Here is a 23,152-nt window from a genome sequence, read left to right as displayed (position 1 = left end):
GAAGGTGTTAACTGGCAAAACTCAACACAATGAGTGGGTTGAGGGTCGTTTGGTGTTTGCTACCTCTGTTGGAGGACTTAAAAACTGTCAAACAGTTAACCAATTTGGTGTTTGTTACCTCTGCTGGATCTTCTCTAATGCGCTTAAACTTTTGCCATGCTTGAACAAGTTCAACATGGGAATGGTATAGAAAAAAAGTACCTCCATTTCATGACTCCTTCTCCCCTATTTCACATAGCTTTGTTTGGGATTTTTGGCTTTTGTTTTTATTCAAATTTTTTTCATATTTTTTAATTTTGCTTCAAACTTTTGTGAATTATTGGTTCGTCTTGTGACGAGGAATTTGAAAATAAAAAAGTAAAAAATTATGACGTTTACCCAAATCTTTTGGAACTATCCAAAATAAAGCCCAAAAATTCTAAAAATTCCAACTTTTGAGGTTTTATTTTGGATATTTCCCAGACTATTTGGATAAAAATCATAATAATTTTTTAAATTTCTCTTTACGAGACAAACCAATGACCCCACAAAAGGTTGACGCAAAACTAACAATTGCAAAAAAAATTAAATAAAAACAAAAACCAAAAAGCTCCCAAAAAAGCTACTCCAAACAGGGGCTTCATAAAGGCAGATGATCTCCTTTATGATATGAAGGGACACTCAGAAGTCCATTTTTGTGCGGATTCGAATCCTCTGTGAGGATTGTCCATGTGAGGATTTTATTTTAATCATGCTAACACATAAATGAGGGCATCCAACGGACGAAAACAAGTCATGTCGCTACCCGGATCCGAATCCTCTGCGACGATTTTTCCTGTGAGGATCATGTGAGAGTTTTGTCCTGATCATACCAATACATAAATGAGGGCATCCAATGGACGAAAACAAGCCACATCGCCACCCCTTAAACTTCGAAATCAAACGTCGTCTTTTCAGAAAAACAATATCCCAAACAAGATCTGGGTTAGGCCTGGGTAACAGGTCGTGTCGGGTTGTGTTCGTGTCGTGTTAGTCGGGTTCGTGTCACAAATCACTCAACTCGAACCCAACCCATTTAGAATTCGTGTTTCTCGAGTCGTGTCATTTTCGTGTTTCGTGTCAGAAATACTCAACCCTAACCCGTTAACTTCGTGTCCGGTTCGTGTCGTGTTATCGTGTCTGTTGCCCAACTCTATATAGAATTACAGATATACCATATATTATGTATATACGTTCGTGTTAATGGGTGACACAGATTAGTAATCGTGTTAGTCGTGTCAATTTCGTGTCTCGCGTGTTCAACCCGAACCCAACCCATTTAGAATTTGTGTTCTCGAGTCGTGTCATTTTCGTGTTTCGTGTCAGAAATGTTCAACCCTAACCCGCTAATTTCGTGTCCGGTTCGTGTCGTGTTATCGTGTCTCGTGTCTGTTGCCCAGCTCTAATCTGGATCTTGTGCAAGGAGGAAGTACTCTGGCAGAGTACAGTTAGTAGGTACCATCTTTTAATATATACTCCTACGAATCATTTACGATTGTTTATTTTACTATCTTTCTTTTTCTTTTTCTTTTTTGTAATTACGAATAAGTGCATCACCAAAACAAATAAAACTATGCATATTATTGATTAAGTTACGCAAGGATGGGTTTTTTTTTTTTTGATAAGCTTACGCAAGGATGTTTCAAAATTGTACCATAAGCTTCTCCTTAGTGCAATGCCCTTCCCTGGCAGATAGGAAAGGATCCAATTTGGAGCTAAGATACCCCAAAATCGTCACAGTAACTGCAAACAAGCAACGGCTCATTGCCTGAACTAAACGAAAGCGAAAAAATGAAAACCCATGTAACTAGGGTGTCAGCTAGTAAAAGTCATAACAAAACAGGCACCGAGTCCGTGTGGTTTATTGTATTGCAAGTATATCACGGGGCCTATAGAGCTATAAATCACCGACACGAAAAATGGGTGATACCTCTATCGGAATTAGGTCATTCCGTGCGAGAACATTCATCTTAGTTGACAACTTGACATGTTACCCCTTTTTGCAGTCCATAGTTAAACAATTGACAGACAAAAGTCTATGTTTGTGGCCAAAGAAAATGGTACGGAAATGAGAGATAAATTATAGTACTCCACTTTCTTCACTTGGTTATCTTCTTATCCTTCACCTGCATAACTTTGGAACTCCCCCAACAGAAAATATTGACAAGGCATTAGGACAAAATCAGACTTATAGATGATGACAGAGACATAGCATTAAGCAGGTAAACCCGAACTACACAGGAATGCAAATCTGTTCGTCCACTTCTTTTTTAGAACGGTGAAGAAAGATGAAGTGGAAGAACGCTTCGAGTGGTTGAATATTACCGAAATGATATATTGTTCGCTCCTCTAAGCGGGCTCCAACACGGTAGCAAAAGAAAATTGACTCCCAACACTTTAGAGAACAAAGAAGAAACAAAGTACAATCCAAAAAGAAACTCGGAATGAATGCAGATGAATCTCAAATATGAGAGAGAGAGAGAGAGAGAGAGAGAGAGAGACCATATCTAACTAGTTTTATTGACATCCCATATAATCTTCATTGTAACTACAAAGCAGCAAATAACTCATGGCCAGAGTTAACCAAAGCAAAAAAGAAAGAAAATGCAACACATGTGACACAGGTCTGAGCTAGTTAACAATACTTAACAGTACAGCTATAGTACTTCCTCCTTGCACAAAAGATGGTGCTACCAAACAAATAATATCGAGAAGGGATAACAAAAGAGGCAAAGAGTTGGGCAGGGCAACACACATGACCCAACAAAATTGGTGAAGCTGTGATTGGACATTACATTACTCCCTTTCATCTACGGTTGATGCCTAACTTTTTCAAGCACATGACATGGCTGTCTATTTTTCGCAGTTGTACTCAACGACAACAAAAAGTACGGCTCAATTTGAATGGCCAGAATGTTACGAGAAAATAAGACTGCAATTCCAGGTTCTCAAAATGACCCGTGATACTAGGAATTACATGCCTAAAACCTCCCTCCCTCCCTCTCACATCTGAATCTAACATTCCAACATGGAAAAACGAAACCAAGAGTCAAAATTTCAGGACTTAAATTTTACACATTATACACAAAAATCATACTTACCATATTTACCACCTGTTTCAAGTAAATTAAAAATTTTAATCATGAACAAAAGAAAGTCTTAAACATGCTTAGTCTAGCATACAAACGACAAACATGAAAATACATGAGCATGCTTTTACAATTGAGAGATCAGCCATTTGTTGTGTGGTTACTTCTTTGTCAGTGTTATGAAATACATGATTTTTACGCAACCAAACAACCATTATTGAACTCCAGTGGGTTCCGTTCAACAAACGACATAACTTTGTTATGAGTGGCGTCAACCATGCATAAACCATTTACTAAATTAACCATCAATGGTACTCCTATTTTAAATTTAATTACTGTCCCTTGAAGATTTCTTAACCTAACCAAACGCTTAAAAAGCATTGATACAGGAAACTGATTACTTGTAATGAGATTCTTCACTCTCTTCGGACTATGTTTGGATGCCCGTAATCTTTGTTAGGATTAGGAATTGGATTACCAAGAATCGAAGTCCTATTAATTCAATACCCAGAGTAAGCCTATTCTGATGTTTGGATCAATCCAGTAATCTTATCAAAGAATCAATTACTCACAAAATTTCCAAGAGTCAAATATTTCCTTTTTTATGGCTTGCGCCAAGAATCTAGGATTTACCAAAGGGGATGGGAGGGAACAGATTCCTACTTAGTTTGGAAATGTGATTACCAGTTGAATATGCCATCAAGAACCGCATTCCAATCAGTTCCGAACATAGGAGTTGGTGAACTATGGCACCACATTCCTATTCGTTCTCAATATTACTATCATCCAAACTGAAAATTTAGATACTCGTAGATGACCGTGACTGAGTAGTATTAAGCATGCAAGCCCAACAGCAGTACAAAAATCACAAGTACAAGTACACAAGACAGGATAACATGTACAAACATCATCAGCAAAAGAAACGAAGTAAGCAAATCGTTCAGATAAATATTAAAGCTGGTATTGCAACTTCACACATAGCAAACCGTACACAAGACAGGATAACATGTGCAAACATCATCAGCAAAAGAAACGAAGTAAGCAAATCCTTCAGATAAATATTAAACCCAGTATTGCAACTTCACACATAGCAGACCTACAGGTTCATCCAACGACCATTTTCTTTTTCCGCCTCTCGAGAACCCTCTGAAGCTCATTAGGCCCACAAGGAATGGCGAGAACTCCCTCTGCTCTAAACCCAAATTCCTCCTCTGCCTGCTTTAACAAATTCAAGAAGCCAGGGTCATCTAAATAACCCAGTTCTACGATAAATCTCTTCAGTTCACCACGATCAACAGCATGAACCACGAAATGTCCTTCCTTCACATCCTCCGGCAGATCCTCTGCCCTTGAACTTGCATCGTCATCATCACTACCACTACTACCATTAAATCTTCTTGATGATACGAATAGTTTCCCCATTAGCATTTGCCTGAGACGCTTAAGTATCACTAATACCCCTCTCATCACGGAAATACAGTATTAAACACAACTAAAATGTAATGCTATTTAGATCTTATGCTTTTTGCTTGAGTTGGGAATTCTCCCACCTTCTGAGACTTATATACACGCGATAACCTTGGACCAAAAGGGAATTATTTAATTTGAGAGAAATAAGTGAGCCTAATGCATGTGTAATGCATGATACTGTCTTAGCAGTTATACTTATCAAAAAAAAAAAAAAAAATCTTAGGAGTTATCACTTTCAGGTTTGTGATTGCAGAAGGGCATAACCGACATAGGTTAACCAAATCACATGTACAAGAAAACAGCTGCTTTATAAACATGAAATTTTGCATGACGAACATACATGATACCACCAAACAAGGCATAAATTAGAGAAAGTATTGTACTTTTCTTACTAGTTCACTACCGCTATTAGTCTTGCCTTAGCCAGAGTCGTCTAGTCATTCGATTAAACAGTTGATCTGCGTTCGAATCCAGTGCCCGGGTCATCGCCACATGGAAAAACTTCCAGACCGGTGACCATTGCAGCCGGTGGACCCCTCCGGCACCGCTGCTCCATCTCCTGAACCTTATCAGTACTCCCAGAAAACAGTGCCTCCACAGATCCATTCCTCCTGTTCCTAACCCACCCCTTCAACCCCAACTCCTTGGCATTTTCCATCGTCCAGTTCCTATAGAACACCCCCTGCACCCTCCCCTTCACCACCACCCTCACCTGTACAATCCCATACAGAAAAGATACTTTAAGACGGTAAAAAAGTGCGTGCACTCAACATAAATCCAAACAGAGAACGAAAAAAACAAAAACAGATCAGCAACAAGAAGGTACTGTTTGGTTCATTGGAATTGGTTCAAGAAAGGAATACTGGGATGGTCTGACTCTGGAATGGCCATCTATCTATTCTAATATAGAAAGGCATAACAGCAATGGGTGTGAACAAATTTCTGAAGCCGTGTCACAAAAGTGGTTTCCAAATATTGTCCTAATTTTGCTTTCACATTGTCCTATTAAAAATTAAAATTTTACAACAACGTTTATTATAGCATAAATGATCCATTTGGGCAAAGTAGTAAAACCATGGTTTAACCACCCGAACTCAACTACCAACTCCCATACCCCATATATTTACACACGCGCACAGAGTGAATGGCCAACTTCTAGTTCATTTTAAACCGGAGGATATTGATCGCTTTTGAAATGTTAATCTTTGTTTTGTTATTTCCAACAAACCAAACAATAGAGGATTACAATCAAAGAAACCCACAAAAAAATCCGAAGAGAAATTATACTAATCCAGGAGAGCATATCGAGAAAAAAGGGGAAATTTATGCCATTTCATTAGCTAAGTTAACACCGGATTAATTATCATAAGAGAATGATTAGTTTGTTCAAGCTAAATTTTAATGAAGCATAATGCTGTGTTCACTTTGGGTCTCTAAAACCAACTCCTTTCCCTCTCTCTACACGCCGTCCCTAATAAATTTTCTTACTAGTTATTACTCTCATTTCTCTGTCTATCTCCTACACTCATTACCCAAAAAAAATCCTCCAAAACCCAAACCAAACAAACTACAATGTCGAAAGACTTGTAATAAAGACAAACATCTATTAATCAAACAAACCCACAATATTGAAGAGATAAACATGAACTCTATGGACCCTGAATTTTTTTTCCAAAAATGTCTCCGAAAATGAAATTAATAATTGGGATTCTCGTTGATGTGTGGGACTCAAATATCCAAGTGAATCTAAACCACTAATTTTTCTTTCGGGAACCCTTTTGGAGACCCGAGAGCTCTGAGCTAAAGCACAAGAGTCAGCCGCTTTAGGCCCCGGAAATTTACAAATATTTGAAGGATCGCTCCTATTTTGGCACCCTAAGTCCAACAAAAGGCCCCATCTTCCATCTTGACTTCAGGCCCCCAAAAAGTCGGGGCCCGCTCTAGGGTGCCTAGCATTGCTCAGACTCTGAGCCTCAGAGATACAACTACATAAACACATAAATAATCAGAGTATAGAGGGGTACAGAAAGAGTGGAGCGATGCTTACGGTTTTGGTGTTGGTGGTGTTGTTGGTGGAGTTGGAATCAGCTAAGGAGGACATAAAAAGTAAGAGAGGAGGTGAACGAGCTCGAAGCAGAGGACGTAAAGAAGAAAGACAAAGAAGATTAAAATGGCGAATTTGAAGACAAGGACGAGGAAGACGAAGATGAGGAGGTAGTAGAAGAAGACGAACGCGGGGGAATCGTCGTGTCGCTGGTATACGACTATCATTTTTGGTGGTTCTTGTGGTTTTCCATATGGGCAGATTGTGGCGAAAAATCTGGGATTTGAAGAGAAGGGATTGAGAGACTGTTGATGGTGATGCCATTTGGGTTTTTAATCGATTGGGCCACGGGGTTTGGATGACTTTCTTACGCTAACTTCAATTGGGAATTTTAGTAGAACCTTCTGCGGTCGATTGTTCTGGAGGTTTGACTAGGAATAGGTAGAAAATGGACAGGAGGGGTGATAAAATTAATGGAAAATTTTTATTTTTTTTGATGATCATTAACGGAAAATTATTCGATATTTAATATTTCGAGAGTATACTTCGTCCTCTCATACAACATATAGGTGCTGAATAATTACCCTAAATTACGGGAGACGGCTCCTCTCCAAGTTATGAGGAGGTCTGCATTTGGAAGTTTGGTGATTTTGAATCTCATTTTGGGTCTACTTTGATAATCGGGCTTATTCATATCGTAGAGATCGTTGAGTAGAATGACCATGGAAATAATCATTTAAGTATTTTCTTTGCCCCTATCACTCCTCATATAGATGAAATTAGGAATTGATTGATCTCATTTATTTTTTGGGAAAGAAAAAATGAACTGGGTTCTAGCTCGAAGAACCATTTCTTCTTTCCAAATTAAATGTGCTCATCAACTTGTTTAAGCAAAATAATTTCTACATAATTATTTTATTCAACGAGCTCTACAACACATCATCAAAAATAAACCTATAATGTAATCAGAAATCGCCGGACTACAGCCCATGCAATCCTCAGTAACTAGAGAGGAGTCGTCTCCTATTAATTGAAGGAAATATTTCAAAAAATAACTCTTGAGCTTTCAACCAAAATGTTCTACTTGAGCTTTCATTAATTTTAATTAAACATCGGGGTTTTTTCTTCCATCGTCAATTCTCACCCTGGCTTCATTCCCCGTCCAAAAATTAACGGACTGTTTGAGACAATAGGATTTCAATCTTCGTTTTGAGATGATTGGATTTCAAATAAGTTTTAATCGGGCCAACGTGAGCCGATGTCAGGTAACTTGAATTTTTTATACATCACAAACTGACCAAGCCAATTAATATTTGAACTAATTAATGGTTGATGGATTAATTTTTAAAGCACGAATATTTTGTCGGTCTTGATATTTCTAGGATTTTCTATTCTATCATTGGCAAATTGAGCGTTGATCGGGAATTTGTATATCCTCATACAGTTCGGCTAAAATAGAAATTTTATTTTGCACGGTAAAAAAGCAATGAAAAATGGTGTTTCCTAAGTAAGGGTAAAAGTGGAATCAATTGGTTTTAATCCAATCCGCTCTATGCAAAACAAACATGATATATACATCCCATGAATTAATCCTATGTATAACAAACATGAAGGAATCATTCATCTCTTCATTAATAATCTGATCACATTACCAATTCCAATCCTAATCACACCTTATTCGGCTGTTGATATTTTGGTGGTTGGCTCTCAATTATAAGGAAGCAATGGCCAACCGTTGCAATTTCTCGTGAATTCTCTAGTCTCAGCATGAATGGCCTGGTCTTGCCTTACGTTTGATCGGACCAAAGAAGAAATTAGTTAAGGTACGCTCCCTTAAGGTATGTATAAACTGATCGGGAGTCTGGACAATCCAAACCATCGAAAAAAGAAAAAAAAAACTTCTTGGACCAGGACCAAGCAAACATGACAACTGAAATGCCAAAATTGAAGGTCCAAAACCGGACCGATTTGGTGTGGTTCGGTTTCACGGATGGACAACTTTGCTGCCCCACTCGTAGAAATTTCCCAAGGGCTGAAAGGAAGACTTTTTATATTGGGCCAAGCCCACATCCTCGACCCAAACCCAGACCGTAGCATGACCTTTTAAAGGCTCTGCTCATCGGATTCCGTCTCACGTATGGAAAGACAAGATTGGGAGACCGTGCATAATGTAGATAAACAACTGGGAAAATGACGACGGTTAATGACGTGTTTTGATAATTAACTAATGCTAGCCCGTGCTTACGGCACTACGCATCTCGGTTGAAAGAGGATGGCAGTTGTGTGATTTAGGTGAAAACCATGGACACTTAACCGGGAAGTGGGAGGATGCACTACAGCCTTTGAATCAAATGAATCTGAGCCGTTCCAACAACTTGTCCCCACACCCTTCTGTTTTATAATAGAGATATCTGTCAAGGACATTTTCAGCATTAACAAATATTTTCAGCATATCATTGGAAGGCATTAATTATCAAAACACGTCTTCGGCCGTCATTTTCTCTAAACATCTTGGTGTGGTTCATCTCGACTCAAGTCTATATGTCCATGATCTGAATTTTTTTTTTTATATAATTCGGATGTTATGGTCAACTTATGCGCATTTCAATTTGTTTTGGGAGACCAATTCCTTCATTCATCGGCAGGGGGGCTTCAATTGGAGCCAAATAACAAAACTCCATATGAACTTTACTCGAAAGGAGTTTGATAGTACTTGAGATCTTAGAGAGAGTAACCCTTAAATGTCATGCCTTGACCACGAAGCCAATCCCTTTGAATTAAATTCATGATTTGAACCTTTTTACAAAATTCACTAATCATGCCAATGTGTTAAAAAAAAAAAAAAAAACTTTATCAAACATTACTAGGCCTATTTTGGCCTATAAGCAAAATGACTTTTTTTTTTGGTCCCTATTTAAATTTTTTTTCGCATTTATTAGTTTTCCTTCAATTTTTGTGAAATATTGTTTCGTCATGACGAGAGGAATCTAAGAAGTAAAAAATTACAATAGAAATCCATTTTTTAATAAAGACAAAAAAAAATTGGCTTATTTTTGTTTTTATTAAAAAAAAAATTGGGTTCCGGTCGTAAATTTTTTACTTTTTAGATTTTTCTTGTCATAACGAAGCAATAATTCACAAATTAAAATCCCTTGCTCTATACGGGACAAGGTTTTTACTACCAATCATATGACTAATATCATTAACCGGAGTTTTTGCATGAATGAACGATCTAATCACTACATTTTAAAAATAAACTGTTCAGATTTGGCTCTCTACAGACCTCGAATATAAAAGGAAAAATTAGCCATAAATACGCTAAAATAGTTTTTATTTATGGAACGAACGCCAACAAAATAGTTTTCAATGGAGGTTCTTCAACTTTTTGAATTGTTGAGCCATAAGGTTAAAACATGTTTTCACGGACAAAACTACCCTATGCTAGGGTACCCTACCCCTAGGGTTTAGATACTTTCACAAGATTTTAGGTTGTACTTCCCTATTATAAGATTTTAGTATTTTAGATACTTTCATAGGGTACCCTAAGGTTTAAGATAATAGGTACTTTCTTAGGGTACTATATGATTTTAGTCACTTTTACTAACTTTTAGTTACTAGTAAACTTTCACTAGTTTTGCAAAAAGTGTATATCCTTATGTTTGATTGCAAATTAAAGGTGCATGTCCTTAAACTCAAAAAATGTAAATATGAGAAATTTTTGGCTACGTCTTCCTTGAAATCTTACCCAAAAAAATCAGGCTTAAAGGGTTATTTACACTGGGATCAAATCTTATCAATGATGTGAGCTATCTATCTTAAATGGCCGCTTGAGAATAAAAAAATTAAATTAATCAAATTTGTTTATTTATTGCGAAAATACAAGAGCTTCGATTGCGTAGCTATAGGAATCCGATCTACCGAACTTTTGTTTGGGAGATGATCTTCTCCATTGAATTTTGAAAATGAATGATGATACGTACAGACAACCGATATAGGACTATGGTGAGCCCATAAATGAGAACCGTATCTTAATAGTTGGAAAATCCAAATTCATAGAATCCAAGTAAATAATAGTAGCAGTAATTGGGAAATGATATTGGCACTCCAAAAATTGATGCAGACACTCCAAAATCAGTGTAACTCCAAAGCCACTTTTCTTCAATTTTTGGAGTGCCTACATCAATTTTTAGAGTGTCAATATCATTTTCCTAATTGAAATGCCTAAAGTTTCTTTTACTGAAAAGACTTAATCCAGTTGTACAGTACTATTTGGTTTGTGCAAGCTATTGGACCTCTCTTCTCGCAGTTCTCTCTCTAATCCTAAAGAAGCCGTCGCCCCCCATCTTTCTCCCCGGGTTTTACGCTCCAATGAGTGACTGGAGGGGAGGGATCATGAGGTTTTTTCATCTCTCAATCCTAGATCTTGAAGGTTTTCTCTCTCTCTCCCTTTACCCCCATCCTCCTCCTCCCCAAACCTCCATACACCGCCCCTCCTTCGCCTCTTCCACCATATAGTCGGAGTGAGAGATCTAGGTTGCATGATGGATGAAGTCTGCTTCAGTACGGCGAACTCTGTCCAGTTCCGTTACCAATTTTTCTCTTCATTTTTTTTTCTGGTTCTCTTTTTCTGTGTCCATTGTGTGAGTGTTTTTTTAAAATTTTCTACAGTGCTCCGTCTGTTGGGAGCGGTGAGTTTAGTTGGAATTTTGGTGTAATTTTAATTTAGATTGAGTCCCTTCCTGTTTGGTTTATGTGAGTACTCTTAAAATTACATTTTGATCACATTGAGCGGCTCAGATCATCGAAATTCGATCGGAAAATGAGAGAAATGGGGAGATCCGCATTTTAATTAAAATAAGGACCCCCTCATATGAATCAGACTAAGTATAGTAGTATTTTTTTTTTTTGTTACAGTGATGTACATCAGCGGGTTAGTATAAGTTAGTTGGTAGGGGGAAGGGGAAGGGGAGGCCACCACATGAATGGGGCAGGCGTGAGAATCGAACCCAGGCCAAACGAATGGGGCAGAGTGTGCTCGACCAATTGAGACACCACCCGCATTCATGAGTATGACGGCGAAACTTTTTTTTTTTTTTTTTGTGGATTATGAGAGCAGACACTTGAAATAAATGTCCACTTTTCTATTTCATGAGAATCTCTCCAAGGGTAGACTCTCATCTCCCTGTGGCAATCTTAGATTAAAAGGGAATCAAATGTTAACGTACGGTAGAATAGAGTTAGTTCGGGTATTAAATTATTAGGAATTTAATTCTTCATAGTCAAATTCTCATACCGTTCCCATATGCTTTTTAAAACAATGGGGAAACTATATCCCTAAACAAGAGATCAACGAGAAATTGACAAAAAAAAAAGATCAGGATGGGTTGAGCAGTTTTTATTTGAACCGTTCAATAAAAAATTATTCGAAACTATTCAGATGAAGCCTTTCTCGGTCTTTTTTTTTGCCGATTTTTCGTAGGTATCCTTAAAATCACATTCTAAACACATAGAGCGGCTCGGATCATCTAAATTCGATAAGAAAAGGGGGGTCCGCATTTTAACTAAAATGAGGACCCCCTCATTTAAAACAAACCGCTACTATACATATAAAAGTCCGGATCCCATAAGAAATCCCGCACAGTGCTACCATGCGGGACTCCCCTTTCCCCAGCAAATTTCGATGATTCGAGCCGCTCAAAGTGATCAGAATGCGATTTTAAGGGTACTCGTGAAAAATCAGCAAAAAAAATGATCGGGAAGGACTTGATCTGAACAGTTTTTTATTAAACGGTTCAGTGAAAAACTGCTCGGATTAAGATCTTTCCGATTATTTTTTTTTGCTGATTTCTTTTATGTACCCTTAAAATCATATTCTGCACACCTTGAGTGGCTCGGATCATCGAAATTTGCTCAGAAAAAGGGAGTCCCGCACGGTAGATCCGCGGCGTGTATATAGATATATATGTATCGTCACAAAAGTTTTCCATTACGCAACACTAGAAGCTAGAGAGCTTATCCACAAACAACATTGAAGTCAAAAGTAGGAAAGGTCAGAATTTGACGCAAAACAAATCAATACTCAAATAGTACTACTGCTGTTGGAAAGTCCGTCCGCTCAATTAAAAGAAGAGCCTTCAAATTCAATTCTGAAACACACGCCTAGAATTGAGGCAGAGTTTTTTTGACTTGGAAAAAAGAGGCCGCAAGCAATGTGTTTCACAGTGTGCACACGTGGATTTGTAAGTACAATACACGTTTTTTATTACTACTATATATAAAACTCAAACCAAACAGGACCAACATGTCCAAAGACGAACGGAAGGGCTCCAGTTGAGTCTTGACCTACGTTGATCGATCCCAAGATTTTTCTAAGTTACATCATCAATTCTTCAATAGAGATTTGAAAGAATACAAGTTTTCCTGCTCAACGTTTTTCTCAACCATCTAACACCACCCGTCTGCTTAGGATTCTGTAGTTACATACGATAATTTATTTTTATAATATAACTACATAGGTTTTTTTTTTTTATTATTATTATCCGAACTAGTATATAGGTTGATCAAGAATATCTATCACAAATTTTTACAGTACTTTTCCATTTCTATGCGGAACTTAAGTATATCGGCTTTCATAAGTTGTAAATTCCTTTTTGATGACGTTTGTCCATCTAAAGTTAAAATCATACATCGACGGTCTTAATTTGAACATGTCCCACTTTTCCACTATTGTTTAGCATACGTGCTTAAACCTAGATAAGAGCATAAATTAAAAGGTACTCCATTGTGGTGTTGTAGAAAGGCGCATCAGGCCTCAGCCATTGTAGTGAGTCCCCAATAATTTATAGAAACTTTTCGTTTCACAACTCACAACTAGTACAAGGGATTAGTAGTACTCCTTCCATCTTTATTAAAATGATCACTATTCCATTTTGGATTGTTGGAAAATAAATGTTCATTTTGAAAAGTTAATTGGTAAAGTAGAGGTAAAAATTGATGTGAAAAGTATGAAGCGGAGAATAATTTTGAAAAATATAGGTAACAATTGACATGAAAAGTGTAAAGTGATGAGAAAAGTGTAAAGTAAATGTGAAAGTTGAATCCTAAAACTGTGTATTTTTTAAACTGGGACATTTAAAAATAGATGGAGGGAGTAACAGTCATGTTACAACTACATATTTACACACAAACCCACTCACATTAAACATGAGAGTCGCATAATTAGTAGTACAACATATTTGGCTATGTGCTTACCATGCATGCAATTATACATGTGTGGGACCCATGTTTGATATGAATAAATTTGTGTGATTGTGTGTGATGTATGATTGCATGTATATGGAGTAATAGAGTAGTGCTACAGGTACCGATGGGGTCGGTATCGAAATCGTAGGGACGGCCGCGCCGAGCCGTCTCCGGCCACCGAACGGCTGATCCGAGCCGTTCAAAAATTCTAAAAAAAAAAATGAGAGAGCTCGCATCCGAGGTGTGTAGGGTGTTTAATCCGAGCACCATTTTTTTGTGAATATATGTATATATACACATATATACACGAAAAATGGGTGCTCGGATCAAGCATCTTACACATCTCGAATGCCGTTAATTCTCGCGTAGGCCCCCTCTTCTTCTTTTTTTAAAATTTTTGGACGGCTCGGATCGGTTGTCTGGTAGCCGGAGACTGCCAGGCGCTGTCGTTCCTACGATTTCGGTACCGACCCCGTTGGTACAATATCATTTCGGATGGAGTAATTGTTAGTACTAGTAATAGGTAGTACTACAATTTGGTACCACGATTAAAAAATACTATTTGTACTGCATAGTTAGTGGGAGTACAACAGATTTGGCTTAAAACACATCCATGGCAGGGTCGGCAACAACCGCACTCAGCCCATGTCATCAGACTCATCACCGTTGGAAGGTCAAATCTCACGTCTTTTTACCAGTTAACCACGTACCATCCTCTTCCTGACTTTCTGTATTGCCTTTTGCTCACTTTTTTGACTTTTGGACCTCCCAAAACCAAATTTCATTTTTCAATTTTTCTAACACTACACCCAATCACATACCTAAATACACACTCATACTCATATTAGAGGTGGAATGTAAAAAGTAAAAAGTATCTTTTCAAAAAAAGTTGAAGAGTTAGGGTGGGTTTCAGAACTCAAAAAAAGTCTTTATTTTTTAACAAGGTAATTTCAAGTTCAAAAATGAGGGATTTATTGAAATTTAAAAATATGTACTATGGATCTTATTTGAAAAATTTCATTGAGATCTTTTATACGATGCAAAAAAAAAAATTAAAAAATTATTTTTCATTTATATTATTTTTGAGTTTGAAAATGTAAAATAAACTGCTTATTTTTTAAGAAGGTTTCTGAAACGGGGCCTTAGTAGAAATTAGTAACCTTTAAAAAAATTACTCCTACTACTCTCCTTTAAAAAGTTATGGAGTATTTTCAAGATTGAATAAACAAATTGAGATGGAGGGAGTATTAGGTTAAACTATGTGCACTTTTAACATTATTATTTTGTAGTAGTTTAGGCCTCGTTTGATTCGCTGATTAATTTTCTAGGATAGGTCGTTCATTTTTTTCAAAAAGAAACTTTTTGAAAAAGAAGGTAAATTTTAAAGTCAAAAATCATATGATTACGCAAATAATTTTCCTATCAATATAGATCTTATTTGATAGATCTCATTGAGATATTTTAAACGGTGCAAAAAAAATTAAAAAATTATTTTTCGTTTTCGTTATATTTGAGTTTGAAATTACAATCTTTTTGAAAAACAAGGTTTTTGGAGAAAGCGGAACGGGACTGTATCTAATCCCACGTTTAGTTCCCAAAATAACAATAGGGATTATCAATTCCAGTATTAATTTTATTTCTATATAGGGGGTACTAAATAATCGCACAGGGAGGTGGAATTGGGTATTATTAACAAAGAAATAATTGTTTTCAAAAATATTTGGATAATATTGGAACTGTTCTCAAAAAGTACTTTCTCAAAATTATCTTTTGTAAAAATTTATATCAAAAAATATTTCTCAAAAATATTTTTAATAGAAAAACTATTTTCATAATTCTTTTTCGGGAAAAAATTTTCAAAACTTTTCAAATTATTTTCAAAACATTATTTGTTTCAAAAAATATTTTTCAACAAGAAGTTTTTTTTTTCAAAAAATCTTTTTTGAAAACTTTTTTTGAAAAACAAACTAAATTCAAAGACTATTTTTCAAAAAATTATTTTCCAAAATGTAGTTTTTGTAAGAAAATCTCTTTCCAAATTTTTTTTTTGTAATAATACTATTTTTGTTAATATATTTTTTTAAAATGTATTTTTTTTTCAAAAAATTGTTTTCATAAGTTTCATAAAAAACTATTTTCAGAAACTACTTTTAAAATTTTGTTTTAAAATAAAAACTGTTCCTTATCCCATATGTAATTCATGCGAATCAAACATGGGATCGGGTAGGATTAGAGATGAAATTAGGCCCCGTTCCGCTAAGATTCTTATTTTTTGCTTTACGAGACAAGTCATTCTCTTACAATACATCACCTTTAATTCAAAAAATAAGTACTTATTTTGTTAGTGGAACACACACTTAATCCAGGACAAATAATCTAGGGTCTAACAATCTCATGACTGTTAATCTCATTTTAAAGTCTAACCTAGTATTAGCCTCTTGGGATAGGAGTAATTGCGCCTAATACTAGCTACGTTATCTCATATTTGGTTCCGGAGATGGCTGTTGGCATTAATAACCCGAGGATTAAGTTATCACCTACATGTGGGGCATTATATAATATAATCAGGATTGAGCAGGATTAAGGAAAAGTGTGCTATAAACTCATTTTTGTAATTTTTCATATCTCATTTTAATGAGATATGAAAAATTACAAAATTTTCCTCAAATGTTCTCTAAACACTCAAAGTCCTGAAAAATTACAAAAATACATTGGAAAATTTATAGTAATACCCTCTTTCTTCCTGAGTAATCTTTTGTCATCCAAACATAGGATTATAGAATTAGTTCTAGGACAGATAATCCAAGGACTAAAACTGTTAATTTCATTTGTTTTAATCCATCAATCGAAAGAGACCTAAAGGGAACAAACAACTAAACAAATAACCACAATTCAGGGAAGAAATAATCACATCTTTGCTTTTGGCAAAGACAATCCTTGACTCCCTGACTTGGCTAACTAACCTAGTTCAATTTCCAAAATTTATTTAATAATCCGAGGATAAAAACAAAACCCAAAAAGGAGATCAGTGGCTTACCAATAAATTAAAGGCTGCTTGATTTAATTATACGCTTAAGTTAGCAAAAGGAAAAACTATACAATTAAAAGGGATTTAGATCGCGCATGATACATGACAACTAGCTAGGTGGGCAGATCGAGTTTTGACTTTAAATAGCGGATAAAAAAGAAAAAAGAAAAAAAGAAGCCAAAATAGCACTATATTACTATAACTTCGTAAAAAGACTCTAGTTTCATCTAGTTAGACATGATTAAATAAAATACGATCTACGAAGAAGGAAAGTAAAGAAATATTAACTGCAACAGTCACACACACATGTATATGAATCAATCAAGCTCTTACCTTTATCCGAGTGAGTTGAATTTTTACGGGAGGTCGTAAAAATATGTTTTAAATAAATTGAACAGTTCTGATCATTTGTGTGAAGGTCCCACGCAAATGTTGTGTCAAATATAGTGTGAACGAAACCGGTATATGTGTGTGTGGTGACATAAGCCAAATAAAACTAAGAAATGAGACTTGTGTTATTTATATATATACTAATAATAAGTAACCATATTGTGGTCTCTTGTTAATCTAACCATATAATAATGGATAACCACAAATTGAAATGTTCAGCAAGTTAATAATTAATACCGCCAAGTGTTATCATGATAGTTACCCGTATTCGCTGAAAAGGGAGGAGGGGTGGGGGACATGGGTTTCGTTCCGCACCCAACTTCTCCTTGTACAAATACCGTGTGAAGTTCTGGTCTTTTAGCCAAATGATCTGTTTCAAAAATTACTTCAGTGAATTGGACAAATACTCCACTATGCAACAGGATGTTGGATCGGGATAGCTTTTGTGCCCCGATTTGAGCATGGATGTGAGACAGCTTCTATACATACCACACTGGAGCTTTATCTTCTCATCTACAAAAAAAGGTTGTACATCGTAGTTTTAAATTCGATAATGCTCTAATTGAAGGATATGATTCACAAATGAGATGTCCATATATAGTTACAAATTTCCAAGTTCCAATTTTCCAAATTACCATATTATATGATGGTATTCCTTTTTCTCTTGCATTAGATCAGTTGTCCATTCTTACCGCACGTACGATGAGTTCATTTCACTTTCTAATTAGAACGATAGGTTTAATAATGACAATTTTTTTTGCTTGACTAAAGTCAGTATTGTTAGTTTAATCAGATTATAAATTCTTTGATATGGAATATGAATTCTTAAGTACTATAAAAAAAATTTAAAAAAATGGCCGGTGTTATTAATTAATTAATTAACTCTAAGTCAAAATGTAGTTGGAAGGGAAGGTAACTACACACCTAATTTGATTCATACAACTTACTAGTCACTGAAAAGATCGCAAATGACAACATAGTGAAAATATCCGATTCTGAATAATAACTTATACACATAAGACACACGGTTTGATATATATAGAGCTATTTGTCTAATTAATTGATTGAATAACTGAATTAGCAGATCGATTGACCCCATTCTATATGGATTAGAGTTGATTCTGTTTGTCCTTCACACATAGTGGATGTATTGTGTTTAGTTATACAAAATCAGCGTGGAGTGTGCAGCAGCGCGCATCTTTGCTTGGATGATGAGGATGCACGATGTTGCACGTAGTTGTGAGCAGAGCAGCCCCTGAATCGAAAATCTACAGCCACTAAACGGGCATGGAGATCATTATAGTTAGAAATTTAAAAAAATTCTCTTTCCTTTTGCTTTCATTTTTTTGGTTAAAAATTCAGTATTATTCTCGTATGAAATTTCTGCCAATGGAACAAATATGAAAAATTACTGTATTGATACACAAGGATATTTTAACAAATGCATCTTTGTCAGAGAATACCCCTCGCTTATCCGATTTGTTTTTACATAAAATTCAGGTGTTTTAACCAATTTATCCGCACTGCGTCTGCGACCAATTCCGAGGGACAAGTCCCACCGATCACTAGCGGGAGTCTTATTCTTTCGACAATTGGGTGTTTTCATTGCCTTAATTCGAATGAACAACTCCAAAATATACAGACCTCCTACATCACTCAGGGTGTATAATAAGACAAGAAAGAAATATAAAATCTGTGATTGTAGTTATGGAACTCCTTTCAATCATTTGTTTTACAATCGACTAAACAATACGTACCTGTCCTGGCCTGGCCAGCTAGTTTGTTTCTTTCTCTCTGTTGCTGGTAGGAAACGCAACTTTCTCTCTGTTGCTCTTGCTGGTAGGAAACGCAACGGTTGGAGAGTCAATTAGGTAAATTAAAACTTGTCATTGTCTTGAAAGGCCCTTTGGAGGGAACGGGTGGTGCTGCATGCCGTAACCCAAGATTTAGTTCGACCACACAAAAATTGATCCAATCTATTCATTTTGTTCAGTCGAGTTTATAGGGTGTCAAAACACATAGAGCGATATGGATGGAAAAAGTTTTTTTTGAAAAAAATGAACTTATTTTGTTCATGTCACTATATACTGGTATCCGATCAATATGACCTGGTGAACAAGATGCACGGTTCACAAGCGGCTTACATCACTTTTTAAACCCGAGACAGCTCTAAATTCATTAGAATCCCTTTCAAGGTGTTTGTTTTGGGCAGCATCTTTTGAATTCATGCTTCTGAAAAGTTGTGTAATCAAGGAACTCACTCAAGCGGCCGCCTTGATCCAACCACATGCTAAATCCAAACACCAACCATTTTTTTTAGACATCGAAACCAAACACCATTCAATAATGATTTTAATAACATGTAAATGAATTTCTAACCAGCTAATCAAGAACCGTAGAAACGAGTAAATAATCAAACAATGAGTTGTTTGTGACCTAACTGACATTTCCAAAAGGAAATTCTATCCCTTCTTCCTGCACTCTTTTTTGTGTGTGCATAGTTAGCCTCAAAATGTACTACTACTCTATTGCAATTAAGGCAATTATATTACATAACAGAACAAGCATTAGGGTTCTCATCACTAAACATATCAGGTGTATTCCCGTACGAAGGGGGCGGCGGAGGTGGAGGAGGGTGCGAGTATTCGGCGGCATAACCTTGATTGGGATAACCTTGACTATAACCAGGGTTGACGTAACGTTGATTATACACAGGAACGCCATAACCCTGATTATATATAGGAACACCGTAACCCTGATCCTGGTAACCTTGATGATGCATTGGCGCTGAATAATACGAAGAAGACGGCACATTCCCATAATAATCCATTTTGTTCACCTCCACCTTTGGTTCTTCGATCTTTTTCCCATGACCGCTACTAGGGGCTTTTGACTCACCACCACCTTCTTTCCCCTTTTTGTCTCCACCACCTTCTTTCCCCTTCTTGTCACCACCACCGCCTTCAACCTCCACGCTTTGCTTCAATTTTTCTGTCAAGTGTGGCGTGAGCTCCTTAACATCCATCGTCCCTTTAACCGTGGCCAACCCTTTCTCCCCATCAATTGTAACTGAATCTACACCTGTTCACCATTTCGGATCATTGTTAGCAAACAAAAGAAATCAAAATATAACAACTCCTTACATAAATAATAATAATAACTAAGTTATACTCAAAGTAATCGTATGATTAATCTTATATCAAGTTAAGGTACTGGCATACCATAACCAATTAAGCAAAGTTATACGTTAAACAATTAGCTATTAAATAATCAAAAGTTCGGGAATCTCACCTTTGATCTTTGATATGACTCGTTTTATTTTTTTTTTGCATCCGTCACAATGAACCCGAATCTTCAAAACAACTGTGCTCACGGCAGGCTAAAGACAGAACGAAAAAACATAGATTAACATTATATATAAGTTAATCCAAAACGTCATCAACTAAAGTACTAAACCAAGCTAAAGTAGATATTAATAAACAAGTAATCCCAGATTGAGACTCAATTAACACTTTAATTAGAGAAAAGAAAAGGATTCTCTCCAGACTGTCCAGTCGAAGCCTCTCTTTTTTTCACTCTTTCCGGGGTTACTTTGATGATCAAGGTCGTAATTTTCAAAACTCTAATAGAACATCAGCACGTCCATGTTGGTACAGTTGCAACTTTTATTGCAAGATAGATATATGTGATGATCAATATGATTTTTGGCACGATTGTTGTTCTCTAGAATTCTAAAAAATGATTCCGACTCTGATGATCATCAAAGTGGATCCAGAGGGGGAAAAACAAAACCCAACTGGACCGCTGTGCCCTTGAACAAATCCCCGAAACCACACCCTGGCTAACATGCACTCTATGTGGCAGGATAAAAACAAGCCGAACGAGCTCCTACCGGGAAGGCATATACGGCGCATGCTAGCAGGGGCAGGCCATATCTATCTTAGACAAAAACTGACGAAAGTTTTTTTGTTTTTTTGTTTTTTTGTTTTTTTTAATAATGGGCAAAACTGACGAAAGTTTGACAGGTACCTCTTTGGGTTTCTTATCCTCCACCTTTTGTTCGCCGGACTTCTTCCCCTCGGCCTTCTTGTCACCACCGCCCGCGGCGGCGGCGTCTTTTTTGGGCTGAGGAGAGATGAGCTCCACCTTCTTGTGCGTCTTGTCTTCGACTCTCTGTTTAAGCTTGATGGGGTCCACCTTCCCTGTCACAGTCAACTTGTTGCTCTCAATGTCTGCCTTCACTTCTTTGACACCTTCAATTATTCAATCAACCAGAGGAAGATTTCAGCCATGGCTAAAGTCTAACATTCACCGTGTGCGTACACACACGAACACAATAAGGATAAAAAAAAACTCCAAAATCAAAATCCTCAATCTCGTACCCATTATGAGCAATGCCAGGAACACAACTTTAAAACACAAACTCCGAATACAACAGCATTCAGAGTCGTTCTATGCACAAGACTCATATACATCGGACGACTCTAAACACAATTGTGTCCAAAAATTGTGTTCCTAGACTTTTTGATTAGGTATTAGTTCTACTTGTGCATAGAGGGTAACAACGAACTTGACCGTTCTCAGTACTTCTAGTTTTCAGAAAATACCCTGCTTATAAGAATGAATATGATTAATGTCTCCCTATTTTATAGTGATTTCTCGCTAATTCTCTGTGCTGAATCTTTTGATAAGCAATTGTACACGGAAACGAAGATTTCTAACTATAGGTATTACTTATGCTGTCGTATGTGAAAATTAGGGCTTTGATTAATTAGATTAATTTGTCTATTGAATTTCGATTCTAATTTGCTGAGGAATTTCAGTCAAAATCTTCCACATTGGTGCTACAAACTAAAAATTCAAAATCCAAATGTCAATTAAGAATAATTAGGTCACAAAAAATACAGATAGAGAAGCGCGACATATATAATTACACGCGAACGAATGTGATTGAGGAGATTAAGATTAAATACCACTGAAATTACGAACAGATTGCTTGATTTTCTTGGCACATCCTTCACAATGCATTTCGAGCTTCATCACAACGGTGACTAACCCGTTGTCCTTCTTGCCACCGTCGGCCTTCTTCTCTTCTCCTCCGCTTTTCGCTGGATCTTTCTGTAACGTAAAACAAAAAATAAAAATAAAAAATCTGGGATTAATACCAACGTTGGAAACAAAAAAAAGAACTTAGTCAACAGAGGGTGCCAATACTAATACACATACTAACCTCGCCCATGATTTGGGGTTGGAATTAGTATTACTGATGAGAACTGATTGTTGGAGTTTGAATGAAGAGGTAAAAGGGTTGCGGAGATTGTAACATATAGATAGATATATATAGGAGGGAGAGAGACGAGGAAGAGAAGAGGAAATCGGGAAGGTTCTGGTTCTAAGTATTGCGGGGCTTGACGGATGACGAATTTCATGACGTATGTTCCATTTCTGTTTGGTTTCTATGTCTTGTTTGTTTCTATATCTATATGTGGGTGTGTGTATACGAATAGGAAATCTATGTCCATGTGCTATTATGTGTGCGTGACTCAGCACCCAAAGTTTGACCACAAATGACTGACTTCTCGAAATGACTTTTTTATCCCTAGTTTTGTTTCCTTTTTAGTACGGAGTAATTTTTTTAGAGCCAAAAGGAAATACAATAATTTCAAAACAACATACATGAAAGAACTAGTAAAAACTACCGGATCTCAACAATACGGACACACATCTTCCAAAAAAACAAACAATACGGACACATACTATTAAGCAGACCAACATAAATGCTAGCAATTGAACCCCGCCAAACACTCGGTAGAAGAAGACCCCTAGGGAACCACAGCTCAAACCAGATGAAGAACAGATAAAGTCATTCAA

General features: G+C 36.6%; 3 protein-coding genes across 4 annotated transcripts; all 3 read right to left on the bottom strand.

Annotated features, from left to right (window-relative positions):
• Positions 1 to 4,035: 4,035 nt before the first annotated feature.
• LOC131324724 (auxin-induced protein X15-like) lies at positions 4,036 to 4,574 on the bottom strand. Its single transcript, XM_058356809.1, has one exon. It carries the CDS (start codon positions 4,572 to 4,574, stop codon positions 4,212 to 4,214), a length of 363 nt encoding a protein of 120 aa, XP_058212792.1. The 3' UTR covers positions 4,036 to 4,211.
• Positions 4,575 to 4,772: 198 nt separating this feature from the next.
• Positions 4,773 to 7,007, bottom strand: LOC131324723 (uncharacterized). The gene is made up of 2 exons (XM_058356808.1): positions 6,625 to 7,007; positions 4,773 to 5,289 (listed from the first exon to the last, which is right to left on the bottom strand). Exons 1-2 carry the CDS (start codon positions 6,943 to 6,945, stop codon positions 5,023 to 5,025), a joined length of 588 nt encoding a protein of 195 aa, XP_058212791.1. The 5' UTR covers positions 6,946 to 7,007; the 3' UTR covers positions 4,773 to 5,022.
• A 12,699-nt stretch (positions 7,008 to 19,706) lies between these two features.
• LOC131324721 (heavy metal-associated isoprenylated plant protein 3-like) lies at positions 19,707 to 22,779 on the bottom strand. Of its 2 annotated transcripts, none has more exons than XM_058356803.1 (5): positions 22,512 to 22,779; positions 22,255 to 22,399; positions 21,311 to 21,534; positions 20,573 to 20,660; positions 19,707 to 20,362 (listed from the first exon to the last, which is right to left on the bottom strand). In XM_058356803.1, the coding sequence occupies exons 1-5, from the start codon at positions 22,518 to 22,520 to the stop codon at positions 19,830 to 19,832; spliced, it is 999 nt and encodes a 332-aa protein (XP_058212786.1). In that variant the 5' UTR covers positions 22,521 to 22,779; the 3' UTR covers positions 19,707 to 19,829. The 2 variants fall into 2 exon arrangements, with proteins under 2 accessions (XP_058212786.1, XP_058212787.1); XM_058356804.1 differs by having other exon boundaries at positions 22,255 to 22,401; positions 22,540 to 22,559.
• Positions 22,780 to 23,152: the final 373 nt, after the last annotated feature.

The sequence above is a fragment of the Rhododendron vialii genome, chromosome 4a (genome assembly GCF_030253575.1).
Source record: "Rhododendron vialii isolate Sample 1 chromosome 4a, ASM3025357v1".
NCBI classification, from domain to species: Eukaryota; Viridiplantae; Streptophyta; class Magnoliopsida; order Ericales; family Ericaceae; genus Rhododendron; species Rhododendron vialii.
Note: the sequence above shows the minus strand (reverse complement) of the source record. Positions and strands in the feature narration are given on the sequence as shown.